General features: G+C 31.6%; 1 protein-coding gene across 3 annotated transcripts; it reads left to right on the forward strand.

Annotated features, from left to right (window-relative positions):
- Positions 1-3,956: 3,956 nt before the first annotated feature.
- On the forward strand, positions 3,957-16,356 carry LOC107894058 (myosin-1). 3 transcript variants are annotated; one of them, XM_041084934.1, is made up of 24 exons: positions 3,957-4,410; positions 5,098-5,413; positions 5,529-5,630; positions 5,709-5,852; positions 5,949-6,099; positions 6,203-6,230; positions 7,034-7,199; positions 7,330-7,393; positions 7,505-7,518; positions 7,609-7,693; positions 8,061-8,164; positions 8,274-8,412; positions 9,629-9,747; positions 10,463-10,615; positions 10,718-10,807; positions 11,366-11,443; positions 11,704-11,862; positions 12,310-12,516; positions 13,814-14,019; positions 14,173-14,308; positions 14,432-14,561; positions 14,657-14,803; positions 15,091-15,155; positions 15,341-16,356. In XM_041084934.1, the coding sequence occupies exons 2-24, from the start codon at positions 5,102-5,104 to the stop codon at positions 15,998-16,000; spliced, it is 3,459 nt and encodes a 1,152-aa protein (XP_040940868.1). In that variant the 5' UTR covers positions 3,957-4,410; positions 5,098-5,101; the 3' UTR covers positions 16,001-16,356. The 3 variants fall into 3 exon arrangements, with proteins under 3 accessions (XP_040940868.1, XP_016674753.2, XP_016674752.2); XM_016819264.2 differs by lacking the exon at positions 3,957-4,410 and having other exon boundaries at positions 4,787-5,413; positions 5,532-5,630; XM_016819263.2 differs by lacking the exon at positions 3,957-4,410 and having other exon boundaries at positions 4,789-5,413.
- The last annotated feature ends 1,166 nt before the right edge of the window (positions 16,357-17,522 follow it).

The raw sequence follows: 17,522 nt of genomic DNA on the forward strand, positions 1-17,522 counted from the left end.
GAAATGAATCAAATAAGGTCAAATTTTAACAGAAAATTATGTTTCATTTGCTGCTTAAACATCAACAAAAGATTGAGATTAATTTGATCTGGTCGCAATGATAGCCAACAAAAAAAAAAAGTTCAAGCTATATTGATTCTGGGTCTTTTTTCCCCAAACGATGACAATGTTGCCCTAAATCCATAATGTGCATTTCCTATTTTTTAGAAAATTATTTAAGGTTAAATCCACTCAACATCTTCAAGCTATCATCTTTAACTTTTAAATGTTTTAATTTAGTCTCAAGATAACAGTATTATATCAATCATAATAATTTTTTGGTACAAAAAAAGGATTAAACCATAACTTAAACTATACGTGGCCAAGTCACTCCGGAATAATCATCATGTAGTGATTGTAGGACTTTATAAAACGGTTGCATGATAAAGTACCTACCCACTGGTCTTGAAATCGCCATTGATGCTAACCTATCAACTATCTTGTTACCCTCTTTGAATGTACGAGTAACTTTAACCATTCAAGGAAGTTGCAACATATTTTTTAATAATATGTGTCACAGCTGAGTAATGTTGATCAACTATATTTTGCTAGTTTAATTGTCGTTTGTCAATTTAGACATTAAATGTTAGTTCGGATATGATTTTAAAACATGTTGATTAATTTGTCAATGTATATAATATATCTACCACATCGAAAAACTTGGATTTGATTTGTTAAAAAACATACCCTCAATAAAATTTAGGTGGTTTTTTTTTACATAGTAGACACATACGTATTTATAGTCTGATGCAATTGTTTTTAATATGCTTCGTGTTGAATTTGAACTCCAAGCTAATGGTTAGTCTGGTTGAAGTAGTTGATTGATACAATATTTTGATACTTTGAGGACTCAATTAAAATTTTTAAAAATTTAAAATAATTTTAGAATCTTAATCATAATTTGAAGATGTATAGTGCAATTAATCGATACATAATATAAATGTCCAACCATATCAAAATTTATAAATATAAACAGGGAAAGTTGAACCAATTTGGAACTAAGCACAGCTGCCCCATTACTTGCAATTGATGGATAAGCTTTTATAACTTTTTGAAGGACATAAGCCAATAAAGAAGGGGGCAATGACCATTACTAGAAACCTTTATTCTGAACCAACTTTTTTTAAGGCCAAAAACCAGTAGAGTGGGACATTTCAATTCCCTTTTTTTGCCATAAACCATGTACATGAATGATAGCTCCTATCTAATGTCTACATTATCCCATTTAGTTTTTAACTTGAAATTTCCATGGATGGAAGACAATTTGGCAAGTCTCTTTCCTTTATGCCAAATGGAACACTTTAGCTATGTAAATCAACAACACTCCACTTTAAAACTTTAATAATTGAGGTTGTTTGTCTATCACCCTCTCTTTATCTTTTTTTTTTTTAACATCTACTTTCTTTTTTACCAATGAAAACTGAGTGTGCATGTATATTATATCCATGGAAATATCTTCACAAGTTTTAGGATTTGTTTAAAAATTTCAAAAATTTTAGTTTGATTTGAGAAATTCAAAAAACTTTAAAAAGGCTTTAATAAAAATTTTCAATTTTTTAAGGATTTAATTGAATTTTTAAAATTTTAGAAACTTAATAAAATTTTTAGGAATGTCTCATTATCGTTTATAGGTTCTTATAATATTAGTTCTTTTTTTATAGAATGCCTATAACTACCCATAATTCATTCCCAACACTTAAATAGGACGATAATGCATTTTAGCACACTTAAACCTACGTCCTCTTGCATTGATAGCAATATTAATGTCAATCGACTATTTTAATATAACATTTATAAATACATCTCATTCTAATTAAATTTGTTAACCTTAAAAGTAAATGGATTCATATGATGATAAGTTCAAGAACAATATTTTGTAATGGAAAGAGTTTGATTGGATATTGGATATTGGATATTGGATTTTTTATTCTTACTGGATGAAATATTGTTTTAAAGCTTGAAGTGATTTCAAGATATAATTTAATTATTTTGATTCAATTACTCGAATTAAGTTTTTGTTAATTAAATTTAAATGTTTTTAAATAAAAAACTTTTAAATAATTAAAATATTTAGTACATGTCAAGGTTTGACAAATGTTGTAAAATATTAAAATAAATATTTAAAAAAGATACATGATAACTTTTATGATAATTTATGAAATAAAAATAATACATTATTAATGTACTAAATATTAACTTTAAATATATTTCCATTGAAGAAAATTTAAAAATTATATATAAAAGGTTAAAAAATAATTTTATAATATAATATACTTCAAATATATATTAAAAATAATTTTTTTTTGCTAATCTCAAGAGTTGATCAAATTTAATATTAACATGTTTGAATTCAATTTATTAAATAACTCAAACTGTTAGAGACTTAAATTTAATAATTACCGAATCAAATCTAATATTTTTTCTAAAAATTTAAACTATGAATAGCTTGCAGATAAATTATCTCATTTAAGCACAAAATATCAGTGCAGTCCTGCATCATCTCTAACCGTCCGTCTCGAATTGGACGGTCTAAATTGAAATATGGGTAATTCCTTTGATTCCCTCCACGGTTTCTGTGTGAAATTTCTTGGTTCCGACCATTTTGTCACAAAACGTCTCTATTCACAAACTTGTCCCTGCATTTGAATCTACATATTTCTCAATAAATCCAGTTGATAAATTTTTATTTTGTTTTCTAAAATTTTTTGGGTTGATATTAGTTTCGAAACTTGACAACATTTTTTAATTTGATACTTAAACTTAAAATTTATTAAAGTGTGATGATGTAATATTCGAAAATTATATTATGTTTTTACTTAAAAATTTATATTTAAAAAAAAATATAAATTTTTTTATTTTTTAATTTATGTATTTTTTTTAAATTTTTAAGTGATGGCGCTATATTTTTTTAAAAAATTTAAGTTCAGAGACTAAATTGTGAAAAGTGTTAAGTTCTAAAATTAATATGAGCAAAAAAGAAATTCAAGGACTAAGTTAAAAATTTATCAAATTTAAGAATTTATCCTTTTTCAAATAAAAAAAATGCATTTCTATCCATACCATAATGATAAATATATCATTTTTATTTCATTATTGATATGCAGTAGTATAATTTTGTGTACCATTTTATTATATTTATGGATATTCGAAATTATTTTGCATATATATTTATATATTTAAATGTAACTTTAATATATGGACATTGGATTAGCTCTCATGGATGGTTTGTCTTTAGTTTTTTTTTTATTCTTTTTGTTTTAATTTCCAGAAATTTAGTTTTTAATATTTATTATTATTCTAATTTCCTTTTATCATTTTGATTCTAACTTTAAAAATTTAGTTAAATTATTTTTAAAGAAAAATAATGTGATAACTTATTTGAAAGTTTATAAAATTTTAAAAATATTATTCACGCTTACAATAAAACACACATGAATTGTTACATTAATTATCATGTCAATATCATTAAAAATTTTAATAGTTCAATTAATTTTTTAATTAAAAAAATAAATTAACTAAAATTTAAAGATTGAGAGTTAAAGCCATAAAAAAATAAAAGTGATAAAATGTATAAATATTTTAAAATAAAAAAAAAGTAAATTCATTTAATGATAAAAAGTACATACAAAATCTAAAATTAATCATATAATATCACGTGGGTTAGATTTATTAGTAATTGCTTAATTAAAAATTAACAAATGAAACTAATTGTGTTAATGCATTTAACTGCATGGATATACCGAAGAATAGTAAAAAGTATTAAATTGGACATTTTTTCTTGTACTACCATTGGATATTGCGTAAAAATTTAGGGGCAAATGTGACATTAAACTTTAAAATATCAAAAAGCCCCCGCCGTCAATATTTTGAAATATTTGAAATTCATAAAACGCTAAAATCTTCATTTGAATACGGTCGGTATTCGGTAATTAAAAAACCTCCAAAATTCAAAAATTTGAGGGAAAAGTGGATTAGAGAAAAAAGAAAATTCCATATATATAAATTTTAAAATTGTATTTTCCCATTAATGCGTGAAGCTGCGGAAAAAAAAAAAAACAGAGGCAAGCGAAAAAGCTGCATCCTTCTCATGACATCCAATTTTCTATTTGATTTTTATTTTCTCAGCATTTTCTCGGAAACCAAACAGACCTTTTACACTGTCAATTCTACTTTATTGAAAGAGTGTATACACTGAACTTCCTTTTAAGGCTTTAATTTAAAATGATAAGACTTGGCTTTTGCCGGCATATTGCTCTGCTTCTTCCTTAGTAATGTTAATTACTTGGAATCTCGAAGGTGTTCTAGGATTTTGAGATCGATCGAAGCTTTGAAGTGAATATTTTATTTTATTTTTCTATATTTTATTGTTCGGTAAGTGAAGAAAATTCAGATATTTCTGCTTTTAATTTATTGCTATTTTCTTGCTTGCTTGGATCTGGTTAGTTTACGCATATTGTTCCATGAGGAAATAGAGAAATGAAGGAAAAAGTTATTAATGCTGATAATTCTTTACAACTGCTTTGAAATAGTTATAGTCATTAAATAATTATTTCCTTATTTTATATGTTATTGATGTTTTTATATTTCTAAGCAACCTAGGTCCGGTTATGAAAAGGAGTAGACATGAAGCTTGAAGATTTGGTTTAGGATTTGAAGGAATTTAATATTATATAGGATTTAAGTTTGCTGTAGGCTTTTATGAAGTTGAGATGTTTCCAACCGTTTAATTATAATAAAGTCTACCTGTGATAGTTGAAGCTTTAACCATCTTTAAGCTTTGAGCATGTTAATGGAGACTGAGGATTGAAGAGCAATAGGGTCTGTGTCTTAAACAATGGTCCCCGCCATTTGCATTGCTTGGATAAGTCTTCCAGTGGGGTCTTATATTAAAGCTAAATAGAACTTTTGGTGAACTGGAAAAAGTTCACCTTTATGATCTCAAACCTTTATACTTAAAGCTCAAACCTCAGAGTTGTGAACCAATTAGGAGAAGATGTCTCAGAAAACTGAGGTTCTTCCTTCCCACCGGTTTACTAAATCTTGGCCTGTTGATTTTAGGTTCATGGGTTCTCCGACTTGCGATCCCATTGGATATGCTGATGGAAATTTGGGGAACAATGGTGTAACCAACTTGAGTTCCCCTGAAAGGAATGGTGATTCAGGGGGCAAGGTTGTTGAGAGAGTTGAAAATGGTGTTGCTGACACTGAACAGGCAAATGAGGATTCACCATATAGTTGGAATGTTTTGTTGGTTGAAAATAGGCCTTCTGTGGGTGATGAGGACTTGGACTCTGCAGCAGCACCATTGCCTTCAGTATCAAAATCTAACATTGGACACAGATGGAGTGACATAACTTCCTACGCTACCAAAAAGGTAATTTATGGCTCTTGGTTTTATATTAGGTTAGCCCTTTTGGTTTTGATAGGATCTACTCTTTGCTATATTTATGCAAAATTTCATGCTGAATGACTTAATCTCGTGGTTTCAGAAGGTTCAGTGTTGGTTTCAACGTCCAAATGGGAATTGGGAGCTGGGGAGAGTAATATCAACTTCAGGAACGGAGTCTGTTATATCACTTCCTGATGGGAAAGTAAGCAAATATTAAGCAAGTTTGGAGAATAGGTTCTTACATTTAGTATATATGCATTTACTTGTATTCCAATTGTAGGTTCTAAAGGTGAACTCTGATAGTTTGATACCCGCAAATCCTGATATCCTTGACGGCGTGGATGATCTCATGCAACTTAGTTACTTAAATGAGCCATCAGTGTTGTTCAATCTCCAATATAGATACAAGCAAGATATGATCTATGTAAGAGCTTAAACTTGTTTCATATAACTTTTTAACCTGCTACTAAAGGTAAGTGTTCCTCTAATGCTGTTATTCTGATGATCGTACTCAATCTAGACAAAAGCAGGACCAGTTTTGGTTGCCATCAATCCTTTTAAAAAAGTTCCTTTATATGGCAATGACTACATTGAAGCATACAAGAATAAATCCATTGAGAGCCCACATGTCTATGCAATTGCTGACACAGCCATCCGGGAGATGACACGTGGTATTGTTGGTTTCTTAAAGTTGTTAGGTTGATTTTTATTTTTCTCAATTTTTTTTATTATCAGGAATCTGTGGTTTTAGTATGGTTCTTTGTTTTTTGGCAGATGAAGTAAATCAATCTATCATCATAAGGTTGGTCTTCTTTGTCTTTTTTTTTTTCCTTCTCTGTTAGTATATTTTACATGGATTTTCAACCAGTTTTATTTTATGCGCATCCTATACGGAGTCCTTCTTACTTGTTATTTTGATAATAGAAAACTAGTAACACATTCTGCCGACGATTGTTGAATAAAAATATCAGAGTTTACCTATAAAAGCAACCAGTCTCTCCTTTGGCTATAAAGATGCTCTGTTATGTAGCTCTGCTTTCTTTGGTAATAAGGATCAAATACTTAAAAAGTAAATTGCTAGTCAGATGCTGAGACAGTAGGACATGTTGAAACATGCATGATCGCAAATACTTATATTGAGTTAGGATACAATTAAGATGAAAAAGAGGAGCACAGTTTTTTGAAGAATTACCTCTATCTTTGCCTCCTATTAAAGTTGGTGCTCTGAGTTTTGATTCATTCCGTGTTTAGAATGTCTGAATTTGGACGTGAATTAGTAAAGTATCTTTTGTACTGTTGCATTATTTTTCCTACTTGAGATTAGTTTAAGTTAACTCTGTATAGACTCTTTCTTGTTTGTGGATGTATAAATATTTTGTTCTGATTAGCATCCTTTTTGGTACCTTTGCTAGTTTAACACAGTTCGGCAAATTTGTGATGTGGAATGTAAAGCCTTAAATTTTGTAAGAGTAAATTGATTAACAATTTGTATTAAAATATCTGATCATAATTATGGAGCACATTTTGGGGATTTATTATAGCTCTTGTTTGTTTTTTATCACATGTGCATACGCATGTAATGGTTGTGTTGCTATTTGCTGGTAGTGGTGAGAGTGGAGCAGGAAAAACTGAGACAGCAAAGATAGCAATGCAATATTTGGCAGTTCTTGGTGGTGGGAGTGGAATAGAGTATGAAATCTTGAAGACCAATCCTATCCTAGAAGCTTTTGGTAATGCAAAAACATTGAGAAATGACAACTCAAGCCGTTTTGTAAGTTCCATGTTCTTTCATGGCTGTTGAAGTGTACCTTGGTTTTAACTTAACCAATTTGCATAGCATTCAAATTTACTGAAATTTGATGGGATTTCAGCTACTAATAATTTGGGTTGATATTTTTCAGGGAAAGTTGATTGAAATCCATTTTAGTGAAACTGGAAAAATATCTGGAGCCAAGATTCAAACCTGTAAGTGCATTTACTGCTAGATCCCAAAATGATATTTATTTGAGCCTATTTATTTCTCCTTCCTGAAATGAGTAACTAACATCAAGTTTGAATTTGTTCTTCACATGGCAGTTCTACTAGAGAAGGTAATTTTTACACAACCTTGTTCTTATGTGCTGTTGGATCTATTATTTTTCTGAAATATAAGTTGCTGAGTTAATCTATTATACGAACAGTCTAGAGTGGTCCAATGTGCAGAGGGAGAAAGGTCATACCACATATTTTATCAGCTTTGTGCTGGTGCTCCTCGTACTCTCCGAGGTAAGTTTCTTGCTATCTTTTCTTTCTTTAGTCTAATGTACTTACCCTTGGTAACAACAAGGGATTCAAGTTTGTTACTAGATTGCTTATGGATTGTTCATCTTTGAGCTTGTCTCATGGTATGCTTTTTGATGTTTAGTTGCAAATTAGAGTTTTCCATTATGAAGGCTTGAAAACATATGTGTTACATTTTTGACTCTCCTAATGTGATAGCAGAAAAGTATCCATGAGATAACTAGGTAGTTGTTGTCTTCCTTTTTATGCTGTTAGTTTTCTAGAATAATATCTTTATTTGAATAATCGTTTTCTATCTTTTGCCTCATTAAATTATGTTCTTTGCCTTTGTTCACTCAATTTTGGCCTACAGAGAAGCTAAATTTGAAGGACGTGGATGAGTATAAATATTTGAAGCAGAGTAATTGCTATTCTATTACTGGGGTTAATGATGCTGAACATTTTCACATAGTTAAGGTACTTATTTATCATGAATATTATCTCATTAATCTATTTAGGTTTGTCATGATTCATACTTTAAACCTGAGTAAGTAATTGGCATATACTGTTTTGTGTATAATTTCAGGAAGCTTTGGATATTGTCCATGTTAGCAAAGAAGACCAAGAGAGTGTGTTTGCAATGCTTGCTGCAGTATTGTGGCTGGGAAATGTCTCATTCACCATTATTGATAATGAAAACCATGTAGAAGCTGTGCAAGATGAAAGTAAGAAATTTCCGTAAACCACTTAGAAAAGACTCTTGCTACCTGGATTGGCTTCATGTTTTTAGATTCTATTAATGTTGTTATTATACCTCATGGCCCTTCATAGATGTTCAGCAGTTTATCCATATAGCCTTTCCCCTACCCTTCCCCGTCAATGTCCTCATCTTTCTGACAATTGACTTTAACTGGAGAGGAAAAAATGAAATAGAGGCACATGAGAAGCCAAACTAAAGACTATTAAATGGTTTTATTTGTCATTGATTAAGTTCAGTCTTTGCTTTGGTGTTATATTTAAGTTATTTGAATTTTCTTATTGCCAATTATTTTTAGGTTGGATGCTTAGAAAATGGTTGTAGAGTCTAATTTGTCTGTTAAACCTAGGGGTGTAATTGAGACAAGTAAAGCTCAGGCTATAAGATGCTCACGCTTGAGCTTGGCTTGAAGAAATTTGAGGCACAACCTGAGTACAATCGAGTTTAATTTTGGTATAAAAATTGAAAGCTCGATTCATGCTCGACTTCAAACTCAATCATTTATGCTTGAGCTTGAGTTCAAGTTCGAATTGAGATTTTAATTAAAAAAGGTTAATAAGACTCATGAGCTACTCAAGTCAAGCATTAGGATACTTGATTTTGGCCTGTTTCAAGCTTGACTCTATCATGACCGAGCCAAGTTTGAATGTTTTTTGAGGTGAACCTGAGTACCTTCCGAAGATTGATGACTTGTTTAAACTCCAATTGCACTCGTTTGTTGTCTTAGTGATTTTAGATCTTCTTTTGGATGGCAGTATTTTGTACCAGGGTCAAGGTATAATGTCCTGTATACTAGATTTCTCCTTTTTATTTGTTTCCCTTGGTATTAGGCAGTTGACAGTTGTGTTTGTCTCTTATCTCTTTCCTTTTTAATCCTACTGGTATGCCTTCTTTCATTTCTTTTGTATTAAATGTCACATGTTTTGGCTTATAAAATGGTCTTCATTATTTTATTCATATTGCTTTTGATTGAGCTTCATCTAATTTCTCCTTTTTATTTGTTTCCCTTGATATTAGGCAGTTGCGTTCGCTTCTTATCTCTTTCCTTTTTAATGCTGCTGATATGCCTTCTTTCATTTCCTTTGTATTAAATGTCACATGTTTTGGCTTATAAAGTGGTCTTTCTATTCATATTGCTTTTGGTTGAGCTTCGTCTAATATCTGAATACAACATTACTTTCCAGGTTTAATCAATGTTGCCAAGTTGATTGGATGTGACGCTGCAGACCTTAATCTGGCTTTATCAACTCGCAAAATGCGAGTTGGTAGTGATAATATTGTCCAAAAGCTAACACTATCACAGGTAAGAAACTAAGAATCCTTCTCTATAAAAATACTATACTGTAATTTGTCTAATAGGTCACAAAAAAAAGGCATTTTATTTCACTTTATGGTAGAACATGTAAAGATGATTTCTTCAGATCAAGACTGTCTCCATTCTTCTTCTCCCTCATGGCCTGTTTATTGGCTGGCTGGAAGAATGTTTGAATTGCTTTGATCCCAAATATTGTTCTCATTCTACGCTACCTTATATCCACATCACTCTTCATTTGAAGGAAATCTCTGAACTGATGCCATGATTATGGAAATTATATGGATATGACTGCTCTACTGTGTTTTGAAGAATCAAATTAGAGAACCAAATATGGCTGAACTTGCTTCTATTACATCTTTTGGTTTGCAGTAGTGCTGCGTATGCTTATCTAAATGAGCATGAAATTTATAATTGCAGGATTTACTCACTTTCTTTCATTCTACTGGCTGAGTTAAATAATCTTATTACTTTGTTTAGCTGTGTTTCATGCATGTCACTTTAGCTTCACAGAGTTTCTGAATCGCTTGCTTCTATTTCTTAATTAGGTGTCAAAAGTTAAAGCTGTTTATTATTCTGTCCTTTGTTTGTGGAACTCTGGCTGATGACTGGCCTAGAATCTAACATTTTAAGTTGAAGTGATTTTATTTATATTCTTATATTGAACTTGCCGTGATTCATAATTAAGTTGTTCCTTCATTTTCAGGCGATTGAGACAAGAGATGCCCTGGCAAAATCAATTTATGCTGATTTGTTTGAGTGGCTGGTAGAGCAAATTAACAAATCACTTGCTGTTGGCAAGAGGCTAACAGGAAGATCTATCAGCATTCTTGATATTTATGGCTTTGAATCGTTTGATGTATGTTTTAATAATGCTTTTATTCTCTCTCTGTCTCTATGGCTCCCTATACATCCAAAATTAAATTTCTTTTGTTATTCAATCAACAAATTTTTTTTCCAGAGGAATAGTTTTGAGCAGTTCTGCATTAATTATGCAAATGAGAGATTGCAGCAGCATTTTAATCGCCATCTATTCAAGTTGGAACAGGAGGTAACTTTATTTATTTTTATCACATGATTGGATTAAGATTTTGTTGATTGATCAGAGTTTGTTATGGATTATAGACCTGCATGAAACTTAATAGATTTCTTCTACCTTTTCGGTTCATTAAGTTTTGCACCGGCTAAAATGTGTAACAGAGGCTACAAAGAATTACGAATTAGTATGAAGTAAAGACAGATATTACAGTTTTCTGTGCGCATTCATTGGCAGGGAAGAGTTAGTGTAGTAAACTAGGAGCGAATTGTTGAATCTTAAGTGATAATGATTGAAACTACTTTTTTGGATAATTCATGATGATTGAAGTATGCAGTCAAAGTGAGTGCATGCATAAACTTCCTTCGTCGTGAACTAATGCAGAGAAGGATGCTGAAAATCACCTCTTTAGAAAAACTCTTCAATAAATATCTTTTTATTTATTTATTTATAAAAAGATAATAATAATTGCTTTGTTTTTTCTCTGATCAGTTTTATTTGGGAACTAACGTGATTTCATCAAAAAAAGACCTGTTAATTTTACAATGATTCTTGATCCTTTTTCCCTTTTAGGAATATATTCAAGATGGCATTGATTGGGCAAAAGTTGATTTTGATGACAACCAAGATTGTCTTCATCTTTTTGAAAAGGTAAGGAGTTCGCTTTAATGATTCAACTTCACGGTATGCTTTTCTTGTACAGGCTTGGTTTAGGAAATAATGTGCTTTTGTAAAAATGCCTTAGGCTAAGGTCTTGTGGAGGTTGCCTGCTTTGGAGCTAGTCTGATCTTGTTGTTCATCATAATGTCTGAAATATTGATGCTTGCATCTAGTACTGATAGCTTTTATCTTTTCAGCTTCAATTTATTAAACGTGCCTTTTCAAATCTTATGTTTTTAAGTTTGATGCAGAAACCTTTGGGATTGTTGTCTTTGTTAAATGAGGAGTCCACTTTTCCTAATGGCACGGACTACACTTTTGCCAACAAGCTCAAGCAACATCTGAATTCTAATCATTGTTTTAAGGGAGAGCGAGAAAAGGCTTTCACTGTCTCTCATTTTGCAGGGGAGGTACAATTTTTTGTTGTCAGTTGCAGTATTCCTTTTTTGTGTTTCAAAGTGCTTGCTTGCGTCTCCTTGTTATTTGTTTGTTTAAAGTATTGGTGGAGGAAGAAAGATGCGTCACTTCTAGTTTTTTTCTAGATTTTCCTCCATGCATGTTGCGGGTAAATGATTTATAACATAGTGATTATCATAATTATAATAATTAAAATAATAAAATTGGTCAAATTTATATTTACTCCTAATAAAAATAGATTAATTAATCTAATTTATTAGGAAATATTAATCAAGGATATAATAGTTCATTTAAAAAAAATATTCAGGTTATAACTGTAATTGTTTGTAATGCTGGAGTTGGTACATTTATATATGATAAAAAAATATGTTTACTGATATATATTGATTTATTATTGCTATCTGATAATTATATAACAATTCATCTCGGTCCCAACCCAGGTCACATATGACACAACTGGATTTTTAGAGAAGAACAGAGACTTACTGCACCTGGATTCAATTCAACTACTGTCCTCGTGCTCATGCCACCTTCCTAAAGCATTTGCATCAAATATGCTTAACCAGTCTGAAAAGCCTGTAGTTGGTCCTTTACATAAGGCTGGTGGTGCAGATTCTCAGAAGTTAAGTGTTGTGACTAAATTTAAGGTGAAGTTCCTTCCAAATTTCAAGTCTTCCTTTCTTTCAGTATGAAAAATCTTCATCATGTAATGTAATACACATGAATATGTGAAAGAAGTTTCTGTTGAATTACAGGCCTAAGTGATGTGCTAATGATTTGTATTTTCATTCTTGCTATTTAATTGAGGGTAGCGTATAGTTTTGTTTTGCTTATCCGTGTCTATAACAATCCATCACTTAACATTTTATGACATTTTGATGCTTTTGCAAAAGTTTTTGCTTCTTGCTATTGGGTATGAGGTTCATATACGTCTTAAGCTAAAATTGGCCATTGTTTATCTTATACTTGGAAGTGACTTATTCTTCAGTGACTTATTCTTCTTGTGTCAATTTTTAGGCTGCATGAAATGAAACCTTGATCAATTTGGGGTGGGTGGCCCATTGTCTTCGAAGTGATTCTTGCTTCTGTTTTGATTTGGTCTAGATTTAAATCGGTCTAATTTTGCTCTCAGTCTCTATACTCTTTTTACTTTCGAAATTCATTCCATCTACTTTTAATTCTATGAATTTAGTCCCTCTACTTGTCTAATTTAAAAATTAAAGCCCAATTGATAAAATTGTCAATTGACATCTGTTAAATTTGAAAATTTGTATCAATTGAAATTTAATTTTAAACCAAACATCTGAATATTAAATGGCACATTCAAATTTAACAGAAATTCATTAACAATTTGATCAATTGAACTCCAATTTTCAGTTCATACAAGTAGAGGGACTAAATTCTTAGAATTAAAAGTAGAAGGCTTAAAGTTCGAAAGTTCTAGGAGTACAACGACAAGTCCATAATTAAACCCCTTTTATTGTGTTGCATTTAAAATCTTTTCAATTAACACACGAATCTCCTAATTCTCATTTTTCTTATTGCTTATTGGCTTATGTTCTTTTGCTTTTGCCTATGATAATTGTTTAATGTATGTGTGAGGTCCAGTTGTTCTCAATGGAGGCAAGTCATGAATTGTTTTAAAAGTTTTTTCTCTATGATTGAATCTTTTTCCCTTTTATGTTCCTTAAGAGAAAATATCTTGCATCCATGGACAGTAGGCGTGACAATCCCACTGATTAGGGAGGCATACTGTTGATCATATTATTTTCAGTGAACTTACTGTAGTCCTAGATGAAATATTGATTTAGCTTTTTCACATTTTTGGCATATAAAAGAATTGAACCTCTTTGTGAATGTAAAGTCTATTGCTGTTTTAATGTTACAGTTAATGATTAGTTTATCCTCTCTATTCCTCTTCTTATGTTACTTTCTATAACATAGGGTCAACTCTTCCAACTAATGCAACGTCTAGAGAGCACCACTCCACATTTCATACGTTGTATAAAGCCCAACAACTTTCAGTCTCCTGGATCATATGAACAAGGACTTGTGTTGCAGCAATTGAGATGTTGTGGAGTCCTAGAGGTTGTTCGTATATCGCGGTCTGGCTATCCCACCAGAATGCCTCACCAGAAGTTTGCCAAAAGGTAAAGAAGAGGAAAACATTTTCTCTTTGTCAAAGCAGAACCATTTAGCTTTTCTTTTTTACCCCATTTTTAGACGGTTTTGACTTTCGAGAGTTTATCTGATACTTTTCCACCTTTTGGTTTGGTGCTGGTTTGTTTTGTAATTTTCCTCAGGTATGGTTTTCTTCTACTGGAAAATGCTGCCTCGCAAGATCCACTTAGCGTTTCAGTTGCGATTCTTCATCAATTTAACATTTTGCCTGAGATGTATCAAGTTGGCTACACAAAATTGTTTTTCCGTACCGGACAGGTACAATAAAAGAAATTTGCCTGGAAAAATTGCTATCAATACTAGTTGGTATTCTCTTTGATGGTAAGAACATTAAAAAGCTCTGCAATATCTTAGTGAACTGAAATAACATTATCCACGCAGATTGGGATTCTTGAGGATACACGAAATCGTACACTGCATGGCATTTTACGTGTTCAAAGCTGCTTTAGAGGACACCAAGCTCGCCGTCACTTTAAGGAGCTTCAAAGAGGCATTGCCACCCTACAATCATGTATTCCTATTTTCTGTTTTTATTGCTTTAAATTATGTTTATGCAAAATAAGGAACAGTCAAAAAACTTGATTTTCATATTGTCTCTTACTACAGTTGTCAGAGGAGATAAAACCAGGAAAGAATATGCTGTCTTACTGCAGAGACATAGAGCTGCTGTTATTATACAAAAGCAGATTAAAGGCATGAAAGCTAAGAAAACATTCAAGAACATTAGAGATGCATCAATTGTGATACAATCAGGTATGCATTTAGGTTTTATTCTTCACTTGAGTTTAAGTATAAAATGCAAAGCAATATACTGTTTCTTTGAATTTTCTTCAAACTGGAGTTTGGAAGATCCAGAAATGAGAAATGGCCCAGGCTTCTGGATGCCATGGTCAGGTCAATTTGAGGATGGAGACGTTTTTATATTTTGACCACTAGTTTTGTTTATGTTAAAGATATGCAAACACGTCTAACTATGTATGAAATTAGAAAAGATATAGGAGTAATATACAATTAACAATTATACATGCTCTATGCTGCAGCAATTCGTGGCTGGTCAGTCAGAAGATGCTCTGTAGATATTGGATTCAAGTCTGGGGTCCCTAAGGTACTATGTCCATCTTATTGTGTTTAACTCATAAATTTGAATTATGGTCATCCTTATGTAATTCAGACTCTACACGTGGGATTGATTGAATTTTTAATTAAATTTGACTTTTTCTTAAAAGATACGTGTATTCATCCTTGTCTTACTTGCATTTGAGAGTTGAGAAACTTGCTATTCTGATACAGGTGGATGAACCAGACGAGGTGCTGGTCAAGTCATCATTTCTTGCTGAACTACAGCGCCGAGTTCTTAAAGCCGAGGCTGCTCTGCGGGAGAAAGAAGAGGAGAATGATATCCTCCACCAGCGGCTCCTACAATATGAAAACCGTTGGTCCGAATACGAGCTAAAAATGAAGTCCATGGAAGAAGTTTGGCAGAAACAAATGAGGTCACTACAATCCAGCCTCTCCATTGCAAAGAAGAGCCTAGCAGTTGACGAGTCGGAGAGGAGTTCAGATGCATCAGTTAACACGAGTGATGATAGAGAGTATTGCTGGGACACGGGTAATAACCTTAAGGTCCCCGAGAGCAACGGCTTGAGACCAATGAGTGCAGGTTTAAGCGTTATAAGCCGGTTGGCCGAGGAATTCGAGCAGAGGAGTCAAGTTTTTGGTGACGATGCAAAGTTCTTGGTGGAAGTAAAATCAGGTCAGGTTGATGCAAGCCTGAACCCGGACCGTGAGCTTAGAAGGTTGAAGCAGATGTTTGAAACTTGGAAGAAGGATTATGCGACGAGATTACGAGAAACGAAAGTGGTATTGAATAAACTAGGAAGCGAAGACGGTGCACTTGACAAGGTGAAAAAGAAGTTCTGGGGCAGGAGGAACAGCACCAGGTATAATTAAGCTAACTTATAATTTGCTGTGTTGCTATTAGATGCATATTTCTATATTGGTAAGCATGAATTATTGCATAGAGAAATTGTGAGAGTTTTGTTATTATAAATTGATTTCAAAACTGAAGTGAAGACGCCAGTTTATTCTCATGCATACTACATTCTCAAATTTTACGTATGTATATTGTTTTTTTGTTTTTTAAAAAAGCTATGTCCACAAAGTTCGAGCTTTGTATTATGATAAACCTCAGTTTAATTGCTTTTTGTTTGAAATGCCGGAATGCTTGTATTATTCGGTGTAAATAACACTTACAAATTCTTCGGAGTATGACTAAAAGCAAAGAAAGATTGAATTTGGCTTGGTCATTCTTGAATCGAGATTGAACTTTGAGCAACAAGAGCTATCAAGTGAGCTGAATTTGAGTGTTTTAATACTCATTTCGAGCGGCTTTTGAGCCTAACGGAACATTTTATTTATAATTCATGTAAATGAGCTTAATTAAGTTGAACTTAAATTTTTGATTTTCAAGTTTAAATAATTATATTTGATCAAGCTTGAACTTCTCTTTACTTGAGCTCTATTCCGCTCGATTACAACAGTAGGTGTTATTATTACTCTTTGTTTTCAACTAAATTTATGTATAATTGTATATCCGGGTCAATTTTTTGAACCGATGAGTTTTTGATATTTAGAAAATTCTGAATAAAAATATTAAGTTGAAAACGGATTTGAATTTTTTTAATTTGACATTGGCTCAACATTAAAAGTTGGAGTTTGGTTATGTTGATCTTAATTATTTTTCATGATAATGCTTAATGTATTTTTTATTATAGGTATCATGTAATTTGTACTACATAAAGGATAAATATGTATGATATTGTAGTATGAGATTTAAAAAAAAAGTTATTTTGTGATATAAAATTGGACAAAAGAGTGAAATATTGGAAGAGTTATACTATTTAATATACAATTTAATTTTATTCAACACCTAAATAATTATATTCAAAATAATTTAAGTCAGAAGATATTAACACTGTTGATAAAGGTTAATGCTTTGGGTTATTGAATGTCTATGTTCATGCATAATTGTTGGATTTATTTTGGATTATTTTAGTTTTTAGTTTATTCTTTTTTAGTATTGGTTTGATTATGTATTATAGTTACTCGAATGTATATTTATGATTGTATTATATTTATACTTGTAAATTCTAAAAAAGAGAAAAATAATGGAGAAATTAGGCAAAAATGCTATTTTTGAATGAAAAATGGGGTTTTAGGCCGATATTTAAAAAATCTAGAGATATAGGTTGATTTTGGTGAGTCGGTATATAGGTGGTGAAAGCACTCCCTGTTGGACGTGTCTTTTGCTAATGTAGCATGTTTATAGGGAAAAAGCGCGTCCTGTTAGTGTGTCACGTCAGTAGCTATTAGGATTTTTAATTTTAAGTTTAATTAGAGCCGTTTGACAAAAAAAAAGAAAAAAATATGAACGTTGGATTAAAATATAAAAAAAATTGAGAAAATTTTAATG

Source organism: Gossypium hirsutum, chromosome A13, assembly GCF_007990345.1.
Source record: "Gossypium hirsutum isolate 1008001.06 chromosome A13, Gossypium_hirsutum_v2.1, whole genome shotgun sequence".
NCBI classification, from domain to species: Eukaryota; Viridiplantae; Streptophyta; class Magnoliopsida; order Malvales; family Malvaceae; genus Gossypium; species Gossypium hirsutum.